Below are 13,961 nucleotides of genomic sequence, written 5' to 3'. Positions count from 1 at the left end.
CATTTTTCTTGTGGAATTAGATGCTACACTGGGTATTTCAAACTAAGTGCACTTGAGGTTTTGCTAAGATATTTTGAGTTTACAAAACTGTAATTTTGCACAAAATCACATGGATAAAAGCTAGTGTTTATGCTGAAAAATCTATCTCATAAATAAAGTCATATGGCTTGTGAAAGCAATATTAAATTTAGGGAGCTTAAGTTAGAGTTTCCAATCTCTAAATAAATGTAGATCTTTGATTATACTTTTCTGCAGTTCAATTTTTTTTGTTATTTCCTGGTGTAGCATTTCCTTTGCATTACTATAATTGACAGAGAATAGTGAGCAACTAGACATCCTTAAGTAGAAAAATCCGTAAGACACTATGATGATTGTGTTATTGCTATATTTAAGAAAAAAAATCAAAACTTCAGAATCTTAATTTTGATAAAGTCTGCTACACCTTACCTGCCTTAAGGCATGTCAGGGATGACTGTAGACTTTTTGTGTTTTAAACTGAGTGAATTTAGACATCCTTCTGATGGACAACAAACAGAAATTTGATGAAGTCTTTTAACAGGTCACTAAAGAGTAGCAGATGTTTCTGTTCTGAGTCTTGCAAGTCCGTTTCTTTGAACTGCAGCAGCTGAAAGTCTTCTAGTCTCTTCAGAGATTTTTGGAATTATGTACCATTCTATAAAGCTTCTTATACAAGGTTCATGACTGTACTTTCTTGATTTCTTCTGTAAGGGAGGAAGTAGTGAGAATAAAATCTTCGCCCGGTGTTGGCTGAATCTCTCCTTCAAGGAGAAGAGCTAGTAGTGTGGAAATCTCTTCTGCTGAAGGGAAGTGTTCTGTTTGGTTGATTAATTCTTTTTTTCAGTTGGCATAAGACTTTGAGGGGAAATCAGATGGGAGCAAACTCTTATAGGTTGTGCATACATGAAGGAGATGAAAAGAATGGATATTTGTCCTAACCCCACTGATAGGTCGTCCATTAGTACCATTGAAGTGCTTTTAAAGATTCCTTCTATACAGATTATATTCTTGTGGTCTACAGAGCACTGTTAGCTGGGGGCACAGGGCACTTAGACAGCTTCAAAGAGATCTGTGAAAAATAACTAAGAAAAAGAAACAGTTGACAGTAGACACATGTTTGTCATTTGAACATTTAGCTGTGTGTCATTTGTTGAAAATTTCTAATCTTGATTGCTAGCTTAAATAAGCTTATAATTGGCCTCTGTCTGACTTGTCTCTGATGTTAAAAATAGAAGGTTTGACAACATGTAATAACCTCTTAGGACTAGTATATTTCAGTTAAATTTATAATTAAATAAGTGCTATTTCAAATGAGTGAAAGCATACCCTAGTGATCTCTGATATGAGAGATTAGAAGAGTTAGAGGTTTAAAGGTGTAAAACTCTTAAAGGTTATCCTTTACAAAAAGAAAATTTATACTTTCAGTTATCATTTAAATGGTTCATCTAGAATTCAGCATGAGAGGATCAATCTTTTTTATGTCTCTGAAGAGGAGAACATTCACGTTTAACCATTTTGCATATGAAGTCTTCCACTGAGTCCCTTGCAGGGTGTAAAATGGGAAGCAAAAATGTATCTGTTATGTCTATTTATAAGTATACCAAACAGTATTAATAGAGGAAAGTATTACCATTCTGCCAAAAGGAAGCTTAGCAACCATGCTTATGGTTATTATTTAGACTTGTTACCTTTTCATAGATACTTATGAAAGGCCCATTTCCAATTTGATAGACTAAGCAGTTCTAGAGTTGAGTATCATCCAGTTATACTCAGTTGTTTAAATAGTTTATTCTGAGATTTAAGGCAATCATCAGGTTCACAAGGAAGCAGTAACATAGAGGGTTTCAGTGCTAATGGTATCTTGACTGTTGCTTTGGAAAGATTCCAGGGTGAGTAAAAGAATAGAGATGCATTTATAATACAGCTCTCCTCATCCACCTGCTGCTTCTAGCATTTCCTCTGCTTCCAAGCATATCTGTTTTCAGAATGAATGGTCTTCAAATCACGATTGCCTTGTATTTTCAGCAGAAATGTATCTCATTATGTCTGTGGTTATTTCAGTGCAATGTGGTACTTTGCACAAAGGTTCCACAGTAATGAATTAATTAAATGCTAAATCTTAAAGTACTCATAACTTTGATACGCAGATATTTCCAAAGCGAAGGCCATAATCTCCTCTCCAGGAATACTGTTCATAAGAGGATTGGTGGGAGATTACCACTTGGAAATCCAGCTAATTTTTTTCCTATGTCAAGCTTGTGGTTCCAGTAATATTTTGTTTCTTGTGCCATGGTGAATCATTTCATGTGATAAAACAGCTCTACTATTTTTAGTATAGTGTAGGTTATGATTTTGCTCTGAATTCCAAGGTACTGCCTTTTAGTGAGCATGTTGCAAGGTAAAGAGAACATTCTTATGAATTTGCTAAGTCAAAAGGATTCATATATAGAGTAACTGTTCTCTGAACAACCATAAATTTGTAAAAGGAAGTGGAAAAAATGTAGGTATATTTTGAGTATGTCTGCAACCTCAGAGAAAGGTGGAGTGAATAATTGTTTTGAAAAGAATCTGAAAACAACTAGCTAGTATACCCAATCATTAATATAGGCAGAAAGCTCTTCTGTAACTTAATACATACTCCTTTTATGATGAAAACTGTTACAAAGATTGAAACAAAAACATCCCAATCACACCTTATTGGACTAAAGAGATTGTGAGCCAATATATTTGGAACTGCAACAAGCTTCAGATTTAGGTCTGTAAGATTTCAAAGACATTAGTCTGATATTTTGGTGAAGTCCCAGATCCCAATATTTTTCCCCCCAAAAAAACCAAAAAACTACTGTCTATGGAATGAAGTTTGAATACTGATGCCTTGAAGGATTTGAAGTATATTTCAATGGATTTTGTAAAAATTCATCTGTTCATTTTGGGACTCATGACTTTACGAAGCAGCTATATGCAAACTTGCATATATTCAACTGTAAAGGAGAAGATCTGAAGACATCTATTTTTAGAGGTTTACTACTGTCTTCTCACCTCACTGATTCTAATTCTTGTATAGCTGAAAGTAAGTTCAAGATTTTATGAAGCCCTCAGAACCCAATGGTATGTTTCAGCTTTTAAATTTTTGTAGCTATCATGTCAACTTTAAAAGTTTTTGTTCTTATTCAATGGAGTTTTTTCATTATATTTTATGAAGGTGGTGGTACTATGTATTCATCCTACCTCTTTTGCCCTAGTTCAACTGGATATTTTCTTATACTCAGGACAGCTTTTTTTGTCCTAGATCCAGAATTCTCATAGAGGCAAAGTGGTAATGATTGAGTCTCATTTTGAGGCTCACTTTCAAGATATACTGGAAATAAGAAGAAGTCTGTGAGTGATCTGTAACTCTGTCTGCAATCACCTTGCCATCTAAAAATAAAACTATGAAGGTGTCCCTTTCTTCTCAGGCAAGATGTCAAGTTACTAAAACATCAGTATTCTAATGTCAAGAGAAGTGAAGAATGTGCATCAGAAGAGCTATGTATTTAGAGGGAATATATGTAACAAGTTGTGATGTGATCATCTACTTGAGTGTTCTCAACTTACAATTTGACATTTTGGATGATGAAGAGCAGCACCCTGTTGAGCCTGGTCACTTACAGAAGTCCAAGCAAGAAAATTGGCCCAGCTTGAATTGTTTTGGTTGTTTGTTCTTGGTGCCTTCAGCATGAGGGCTCTGAAAGGTGAGTTTTGGTTGATCCAGCTACAGCTGTCTAAGGCATCACAGCTCGTGGCCATCTGCTCCTATAATAGGCATAAGAAAGGAAAGCATTTTCTTGCTTAAAACTGAATCATTCAGCCTGGTAGGTTAATGCTAACCACCTTCACTGTTGCCTTATGGTGATGCATTAGACAGTAGTTGTGGAAATATGAATGTGTGTTCCCTTCTGCTACAGATGATAACTTCAGTTAAAGAAATGGGGCAGATAATGAGTAACAGTAACGTCTTCTACTGTTAGATCCACCATCAGAGCTTTTCAGGACTTTTTCAGTATGCCTGGCATTTCTGGACTAAAATGACAAGGCTGACCAACTTTCTCATAGGAGTACAAGTTTCTGAACTTAGATTTCAAAATGTAAAGGGTTTTAATTGAGAAGTAAGGTAACAATGTATACAGATGTGTATCTATATTTGTTCTAATCCATAGTGAAGAAAAATTCCTCTATGTAAATCCTCATATGAATCCAGCAGTTGCTGTAGCACAGGAAAAGCAAAAATCTCCATGCTAAAAAGCTGCATCTTTGATTTGGAAAATTTATTTTGCCTCACATATCTATCATAAAGTTGGCATTCATTCCTACAGGCTTCTATTGAGCTTTGCAAAATTCTTTATTTGCAGTTGATCCATTTCTTCATGGAATTTATTGAATCTGCCTTTACTGTCTTCCAGCCATTAAATCTTGTACAAAATTTTTGAGTTTCAGAAAGTTAGAGATATCCAAATATATTTGAGAATGAAAATGATAGGGAAAAGTGCCTGTTCGCATCACTGGAATTGACCATGTTATTACTTGTTATTGTGGCCTAATTTTAATTTTGGAGGTGATCCTTCAAAGTATTTCTAAATAAGAATCTTCTAAAAATTTACAAGAAATTAGAATTCATATGTTGTAATTCTGGTTTACAGTTCCAGAGGGACTGTGTGGGTTTTTTCATTGACATTTCCCTATTTCTTGATTGCATCCTCCTTACTGTTCTTTCACCTGCTCTGAGTAGGAGAGCTGCTTCATTGCATCTGGTGATAAGGCACCACAAGCCTAGGCACAAAATATGGTATTTTCTTGCTTTGCATTTGTGGTTTAGGCATTTTGGCAATAGATCTATGTTTAGTAATTCCTTAGACTTAAAATCATATTCCCTGATTACAGAGAAAGGAATTTTTTTTGCACAAATTATGCAGTGGTATTTGAGAAATGAGAATATAAGCCTTAGTGCAGGTAGAGCATCTAGTTTGCATGGTAGAAATTCTTTTTAGTTTAGAGTTCTGTGATAGGAATATAAATGGATTGTAGTTTTATATGGGTAGAATATACTCTTTTGGATACTTCCATGTGCTTCTCCTCATGTCTGTGAATTCTACCAAATTACAGGTGGTTGACTTAATTTTTCTGTATTCTGCTCCTAATGATTTTTTAGTGTAAACTGAAAGGCTTATTGCAGAGTCAGGTTCTTGACAGAAAATTATCTCTATATTTTGTGTTTCATCTATAAAAAGCATTATGCTTGCAAAGAGAATTTACTCAAGTTTTTAAGTGTGTAGTGGTCCCCCACCTAATATGCATGTGTTAAGCTAGAGACTCCAACCCTTGGTTTACTGCTTTGTTTCAAGGGAAGCATGGATGGGTGGAATAGTTACTTTATCAGTTTTGTTCATTGTTTGTGTGTTCCCTGACTAAAATATGTGTGAAGTCCAGCTGATCCACTGAACCAAGTAGGGAAAATTTGTCATAATGATTGCAGATCTTTGCTTAGTACTTGTGTAATAAAGCATGTTGGATCTGCAGAAGATATCTTCTGTAGTAGTATTCCTTAAGAACTAGTTATGGAGCTGCACCTTAACTTTGACTTTCCAGACTTCTGCTTCAAGTGTAATCGAGTAGTTTGAGGGTTTTTTAAATGAGGTGGGTTTCTTTGTCCTTATATATGGCAGCTGCTTTATTAGGTGGATCTCTTCGGAATTTCATATGTTTTGAGGGAGGTTTATTTACTGGCATTTGTGGGAGACAGACAATGAATGATAGTCTGAATACATGAAAAAGTGTTAGTTAGAGAAGTCCTATTCTTGCTTTTAAATTCAGTGGATTTTGTTTTGTGTGCACATCCAAGCTCAGGAGAATTCATTGTGGGAGTGGAAGGGAATGGACATTCTTCCTTGAACATTTATCAGTTTTTTTTATATAATTTGTGGTTTTTTTCTCTTTTAACTTGCAGATAAGCCTCTAAAGAAGCGAAAACAAGAAAACAAACCACCAGAGGCTGGAGGTGCTACTGGAGGAAATAGAACATCTTCTCAGGAGACAGGTTCTGCAGGAAATGGGGCACGACCAGCACTGATGGTTAGTATTGATCTGCAGCAAGCAGGAAGAGCAGACTCTCAGGCAACAGTGACTCAGGATTTGGACGCCATCAAAAAACCTGAAGAAATTAAGCAGTATAATGACGGGTTTATGTGTGTTCCCCAAGGAGACACTGTTGGAGTTCTTAAATTTAAACCTGAAAATCATCCAGAAATTTTTAGGAAAAAGTCAGACTTTGAAAGTCAAAAGACAGATATCCAGCAAAATGAAAACAGACAAATGGAATTCCAGCAACATGAGAGCAGACAGTTGGAAAGTAAATACAATGAGAGCAAGCAGTTAGAAGTGAAACATGAAAGCAGACAAATGGAAGTGAAACAAAATGAGAACAGACAGACAGAACTGAAACAAAATGAGAGCAGGCAAATGGAGATGAAACAAAATGAGGGAAAACAAAATAATGGCAAACAGGAAATACGGCAACGGCCAGAAACGCCGAAACAGAAGAGTGAAGGCAGACCTGAAACACCAAAACAGAAGAGTGAAGGGAGGCCTGAAACACCTAAACACAAACACGATAATAGGAGGGACTCCAGTAAACCTTTGTCAGACAAGAAAATTGAAATATCTAGGCACAAACTCGATGTGAAATTTGATCCTCCAAGGATGAAACCTGAAAGTCGACCTGATCCAACAAAACCGAGGCCTGATGGGCGCTCAGTTTCTGATACACCAAGGCGTGACCATGATAGCCTTAAACAAAGATCTGAGGACAGGGGGGAGTCAGAGAGATACAGAGGAGATCGAGGAGATCCATCTAAGATTAGAAGGCCTGAATATTTGAGATCCTCAAACAAAAATGAACATGATTCTAAGCATGGTATTAAATCTGATGGTTCAAAACCTGAGAAATTTGAAAGGAAATATAGGCATGAGTCTGGTGATTCAAGGTTTTCTTCTGGGGATCAGAAATCAAGACCTGACAGCCCTCGTATTAAACAGGAAGGTAAAGGGGATTCTAGCAAATCAAGACCTGATAAACCTGGTTTTAAGTCACCAAACAGCAAGGATGAACGAAGGACAGATGGTAATAAGAGTAAAGTAGATAGTAATAAAGCACATGGTGACAATAAAGCAGAGTTTCCCAGTTATTTGTTGGGGGGAAGATCTGGCGCACTGAAACATTTTGTCATTCCAAAAATCAAGCGTGATAAAGATGGCAATGTTACTCAGGAGTCAAGGAAAACTGAATTTAGAGGTGAACATAAGGACAAAGTAGAGAAGATTGGGCTAGTTGAAGATCTAAATAAAGGAGCTAAGCCTGTAGTTGTCCTTCAAAAGCTTTCTTTGGATGATGTGCAGAAATTTATTAAGGACAGAGAAGATAAATCAAGGGGCTCTTGTTTTAAACCTAACAAGAACAAGTCATCCAAATCTAATAAAGGTAAGATTGTTTTAATATTAATTGCATTGTATCTTTTACACATGAGTTCTTGTAGATTTTCTACTTCTGCTGTTAGAAATTAAATGCAAACATTTGATAGTTTATATGCTTGCTTATATGGTGAGAAATAAAGTGAAACCAGTCTAAGGACTGTCATTATCGTAAATCTTGCTACAAAGTACCTGAAATGATTTATTTACTTCAGTACAAGTACTCATTCTGGCAGCCTTTAAGTGGTCTTAACATGTACTTCAGCTGCATTAGTTTTATATGGTAATTTTTCTGGTGAAATGTAACTGTTGTGTGTATAATTTTACCTGGTTTAGATGTGTCTGTATAAAGGACTGCCATGACTGTAAATATTGTAGCTGGAATGATGGGAAATACTAAGTATGCAAGTCCTAAGATTCTTTTTATATTTAATTTGAAGTGAAATGGGATTTTCCAAAGCATGTTTAGACATGGTGATAGTAAGAACGTAGTTGCAAAGTCTCATCTACCTCTTTAACACTGTAGATACAAATCAGTTGAGGAGGTTGAGATTTTGTGACAATAACTTAGAAAAATGCTTGGTCTGTAGGAGAATTCATCTGTCATTGTCTCTAGTGTCCATTGTATGCAGAAAGAAGAAAGCTGAACAATTAGCTAGCATTTTGAAATTAGTAATATAGACAGGAAATAATTTAGAATAGCTTGTAGGTTTGTTATTTAACTGATTGTCTCTTTTGCAGATTTAACACTTTTTAAAAATAAGATTGTTTTTCTTCTTGGTGCTTTCATTTTGGCTTCTTTGGTTTCAGACTGAAGTAGATCATGTCACACTGAAATCAGTATTATTAACTGGTTTGGTTTCCTTTTTTTTAACATTTAACATTTAAAGAATTTAAATTTCTTATATAATCATGTTTATAGAGTTATCATGTCTTAAAATAGACAGATAAAAGCCAGAGGTCGGTTTACAACTGTATGCAGGATGATGTATAAATCCATTTCCAGGTGTATAATGAATTCAAGATTAAAACATTTTCTTACATAGCTGATCTGGTAAGAAATGATGTAGGAATGATCTTCATGAATGTATAACTATTTTATGTGCCCCTGGTGTTTTCTGTATCATTAATTTCTTGTGCTATGCCTGGTTTCTATCTACTAACCAGTTTATATTAACTCTAAAAAGCCTTAATAATATTTTTTGATGTACTTTATATCTTTGTAAAATATTAGCCTCCTTGTTAGGGATTTCTCTTTGTCCTGGAAATAAGAACATTGTCCCTGTACCTTTTTGAGGTTTAAAAGAAGCAAAATTTCAATTTCTAATAATAGCTGTCTAGAGTTAGCCATAAAATTATGGTATCTTTGTTCTCAGTTTAATCTGAAGCTTTCAGATGACACCCTTATGTTCTTGATAGGAAATGCTAAAAACGTTGTGATAAAAATCAGGTCTAGTTTCAGTAGGATAGATTTTGAATTCACACATTTTTATGTGCTGAAAATCAATTACTTACAAGTCTTCTGAACAATAGGCAGCGCATGTATGCTTTCCAAAATGTTTCTCAATTACTTTTTTATTGTAGTCTGCATTATATGTGGTTATGTATGTAGAATGCTTTAGTAATGTGTAAAGGTTTTGATGAATTTTGGTGTGATTCTAGTAGATGTCACACAAGAGCAATGCATTGATTTTAAAGTTACATTTATAATTTCTCTACAAAGTTTTTCTGGATTTTTTTTTCTTTCAGAAGTCATAATTTTCTTGCCTTTCTTGCACTTTCAAGTAATTTGGGATTTGTTTTACAGGGGAAAATGGTTTGAATCTGATGAGTCTTTTTGCAGTTGTATTCAGAATAAGGTTCTTAAAATGATACTAGAAATAGGTTTCATGAAAAGAATAATGTAACTATTTTTATCTTACAAATAATGTTTTGAGTGTTCAGCAGGCAGATTTTGGAGGAAGTGTCTTTGAACTGCAGATTTTTGATGTGTATATTTAATTCTGTATTTTTTTTTTTTTTGTCTGGTAACTTACTTCCTAGAACACATTATGCTAATTAATCTGGTGAATTCCAGTGTTTGAAAAGATACATATTTTATAAAGTTATTTCTCTTCATAAGGCAAAGTGTATTCGTCAACAACTAACTGATGTAGATGTATTCATGCCATTGACATGTCCTCCATCCAGTTGAAATAGTGTTCACAGTTTTACTTGGTGCCACCTTTAGTTATAAACTTTTTAATACAATAGGAACTGTAAATTTTGTAAGTCTTCTTTTAGTTCATCTTATACTACTTAGTAGATTGTAGCAATTCTTTTCTAGTGTTGCCTTTTAGCGTCATTATTCAACTTCTCACATGCCTCTTATGCCATGTAGCTTAGTATATTTTACTTTCTCTTATTTCATTACCCTTGTATCTCTTGTCCTTTCTTTTTTGCTTTCTCATCCATCCCTCCCTGAAGAAGATGTCTTCTCGGCTTTGTCATGTACAACATCATTGCTATAATTTATCTGAAATGCAGTTTAAAATAGGGTTGTTCAGCTAGTTCAAAACACCATTTAGATAGCCATTCTGTCTTAAGGGGCTAATTCCCATTCATTACAAAACTCAATAAAGTTAACTCACATTAAGTTATAATTAATTCTTTGCAAACTGAAAGTCCATACAACTTTTTGCATTGTTTTACTAAATTTTAAATTTTAAAATCATGCCTTTATTTGCATTGAACTTCAAATAGACAAGGTAACATTGTCACCAAATTTTATAGACATGTTTGAAATTGTATCAAGTTATGAATGGGAAGGATAGCCACAGTGTGTGACTGTTAATATTGAATCAATCCACGAGTCCCTTTTGGCATTTACAAGGAAGAAGTATTTTTTCTCTCTTTCCTTCTCTCTCTCCCCTGATCCCCTGATTTTTCTGAAAGATTCAGTGTATCTCAGAGGAAAGTTATGGATGTTTTTCATAGTGTTTGTGTTACAGGGTCTTGTGGTGAAGTCTTGTGGCCAGTTTTGTCCAGGTCAGAATGAACTGTGACATTTTCTTTGTCTGGTTTTAACATCTGTTAATGTCTTTTATCTTGGTTTTAATGCAAATGTATGTTGTTGTGGGACCCATTAAACTTTTCCCTTTAACTTTGTGCCTGCAGTGAGGAGGTCATGTTTGCTGTCCTTTCTTTTCAGAGCTTCAGTGAACACTTCAGCTTCAGTGCTGCTTTTTTAGAGCTTTGCTGATCAGCTGTGTTGGGATGGGAGCTGTTAGCAGCTTCACGTTACTGCTTTCTGAACAAGACAAATTTTCCTTTGTTAAGTATAAGTAATGAGAGAAACTGTAACTATCTGTGCAAGACGTCTGAATAGGTTTATAATATATTTGAAGGATTGTCTTTGCAAAATAAGCATCTTTTGGATCTTCCTAAAGGAGTTTGTTTTAAGGGAAAAAAAAATTCTGGTCTGAATGCCATTCCTCCATTTTATAGATTGTTATGGGATTTCATTATCTTCACAACACAGGTTTTGTTGCTCCCTACAAGCCTTCCTAAATATACTGTTCCCTGGTGCTCTGAAATTTGAGTAAAGACTTGACTTTTCTTTGAAGGTGTTTTTCATACATACTCTTTACGGGATCAGCTAAAAATCTTACGGCTTAATCATCTTCATGTCATTAAAACAACACTTCTGGATTCTTCTGTGCTTACATGGTTTGTTTGGGGATTTTGGTTTGTTTGTTTTTAATTCCAGGTGACTTTTTCAGAGCTTGTAGTAACTCTGATTTGGTATTTTTGCAACATGACAGTCTGGGTTCTAGCACTGTTGGAAATAGTTTCCCTTGGGTAACAGCAATCAATTATCTTCTCGTAGTGACAAGAAAGGGAGTACTTCAGGACGAAAAGCTGTATCCAGATTGTGTGGGCTCAGCTGAGTGAACTTGTTATGCCTCTGACTGATTTCTAGTTAAAGTACTTAAAGGTGCTTAATGGTACAGATGAAAACTGTGGGCAGAAAGGAGGTATCAGTTCTAAACCTTTTTTAAATCCTACATGTACAGGAATTCTATAAGGGCAAAATTGGGTTAAGGAGGTTAGCACATCAAATTTTAGAGTTCACACAAATTTATTTCCAAAATAACAGTTTCTTAATGCTGAGACAGACACTCCAAAATCAGAGGGGCCACAAGAAAATAACTGGAGTAAAAACATACTACCTTGGGAAAGGAAAAGTTTGAAACTCAGATTGCTTCTCATAAAATTGTGCTTTTGTAAAGGTTAGCATTGTGAAAATCCTCAGTTCCATATATCTTGAATTTGAAATCACTGTCTTGAAGTTCCTGGTAGCAACCGCATTTGCATGTGTCAAGGCCAGAGTAATAACCTGCTGACCATCTTGCATATGGATGCAGCAACAGGTGGATCTGTAGAAAATTATGCCACATTTCAGAGGAAAAAAATACTGTATTTCAGCATTTACAGCAGAAAATTTATGATGATTCTTCTCGGCTCAAATGTTTAAACCTTCTTCAAACTAAAATTTAATTGTAATTATAGAAAAAAAGCTATGACTTTCATAGTAAGAGTTCTTCAGTCTTCCCATTTTTTCTCTTTTCTGGTATATTAATGACTACTTCCTCTCATCTTAACTAGACTAGAAGAGAGACTGGCTCACCCTTGTGCCATTAGAAGTATTTCAAGATATGTTGAGTTTGCAGAGGATCCACTTTAATATGCACTTTGTTCATTGAACCCTGATTATCTGGAGTTTTTTCCTGGATTAAAAGGTTCACATTTTGAAAAATATTCCAAGCATTGTTTAGTTAAAAAGCTAAACTATATATAAGTTGTTAAAGTCTAGGGAGATCTGATTTCTCCAACATGCTTTGCACTGGAATGGTTTTGCTCCTACTTGCAGGGAATTTTAAGGTACAGTGTGTCTGTTCCATTCCAAAAGGTAGCTGGGATTTGTGTGGGCATTGTCCATACTCTCTGGGGCCTTCATTTTTGGTGGTAGTTTTTCAGAAGTAGATGTTGGATTAGCTGGTATTGGTACATAGCAAGAATCAGCCACTGCACACTGGAGTAATTCCTTATGTTAATCTATTACTGGTAATAGAGGTGACATTTTCAGCACAGAGCCTTGCCTGGTGGCTGCTTTCCTGCTATTTGTTTCCTACTTTAGACTTGCTACTAAGGTAAATATTTTGATTCTTGCTCCTACAGTATTTTTCTGGATAGGAAGAGTGAACTTCGCGTGTGTCACATTGAATTCTTCGCAGCAGCAATGATTTTGACCCAGCCCACTAATTTCATTATACTTTGATTCATCTGAAATTTATTTCAATTGCCAACCTTGCTTCTTTTTATTCTGAGTACTGCTTTATTTTTTGTACAGCGTCTTGGAAAGCTAGACTGCTCTAGCCTCCTTTTATCAATTTCCATACAGACAAAAAGTCTGCAATAAGGCCAGCAGTAAGTTCCTACAGCAATTGTATACTTGAGAACATCATTGATGCCAATGTAAATGTGAGTTTTCTTGGCATCTTGGGAGAGTATGTGTTGGATGTATTCCCTGCTCTCTGCCTGGGTATTTCAGATTTCCCTTTTGAAATATCTTCCCTCCTTCTAAAAATGTTTATTTCTTCTCAGAATATTTTGTACTACTGTAAAATTCTTTTTGAATCTATGTTTCTTACCTGTGGTTAATGATGACCTCTGTTGTATCATGGAATTATTCTGTTGCTTTGTCCAGTCCTTCTTTGACCAGCCTGTCTGGGTTCATCTTTCAAGGCCAGAGCTAAGGACTGGAGTAAAAGCAGAGAGTCTGAATTTTTTTTTTCTTTTTTTTTTTTTTTTTCTTTTAGGCTGGGAGCCTTTCCTTTGTGCTACTGTTGGGGCAGATGAGGAATTGTTTTAAAAAATATGTTAGAGCAGGTTCCCTGAAATGTAGGAGGTACTTCTCCCTAACATTGCCTTTCTCCATTCTTCTAAATTGATTGCAGCAGAGAATTCCTGTGTGTGCAGCCCCTTGGGTGGTGGAGAGGTCATCTCAGTCTCTATCCCTTTTGTGGCATGAGTGTATGTGAGGTGAGCTGTGGAGTTACCCCTTCATATATGTAGTCAAAAGATGAGAGTAAGGCACCCCATAGAAGGTTATATCCTTTTGGATACATCCTGTAGGATGTAGCTGTATACCCTTCTGTAGGGTTTACAGCAGTGAAGGGGAGAGGGGAGAGGAAAGAGTGTAAATGTCACCAGTATTCATTTGATTATGTGTTTTTCAGCTGATGATAGGGTATTGAGATAAAAGTGGAACTTCCATCATATGAGCAGATATGTCCTCCTCAAAACTTAAATTCACCTATAAAAATTACTGGGATTTCCCTGTGTTTCCCCTGCTGTTCCTGAAACTGTTCAGGGCACAAAATTATTTTGACAAGTGTAAA

General features: G+C 35.5%; 1 protein-coding gene across 5 annotated transcripts in view; it reads left to right on the top strand.

Annotated features, from left to right (window-relative positions):
* NIPBL (NIPBL cohesin loading factor) overlaps positions 1 to 13,961 on the top strand; it is a 151,373-nt gene that overhangs the window by 87,649 nt on the left and 49,763 nt on the right. For 3 of the 5 annotated variants that reach the window (XM_053932643.1, XM_053932641.1, XM_053932642.1), the window contains one exon: positions 5,999 to 7,528. The exons of 1 other annotated variant lie outside the window; for it this stretch is intronic. In XM_053932643.1, the coding sequence (XP_053788618.1) occupies positions 5,999 to 7,528 (1,530 nt within the window). Of the gene's footprint in view, positions 1 to 3,343; positions 3,750 to 5,998; positions 7,529 to 13,961 lie in introns of those variants that run through there. One more of the 5 variants, XM_053932644.1, reaches the window with a different exon arrangement.

Source organism: Vidua chalybeata, chromosome Z (genome assembly GCF_026979565.1).
Source record: "Vidua chalybeata isolate OUT-0048 chromosome Z, bVidCha1 merged haplotype, whole genome shotgun sequence".
NCBI classification, from domain to species: domain Eukaryota; kingdom Metazoa; phylum Chordata; class Aves; order Passeriformes; family Viduidae; genus Vidua; species Vidua chalybeata.
Note: the sequence above shows the minus strand (reverse complement) of the source record. Positions and strands in the feature narration are given on the sequence as shown.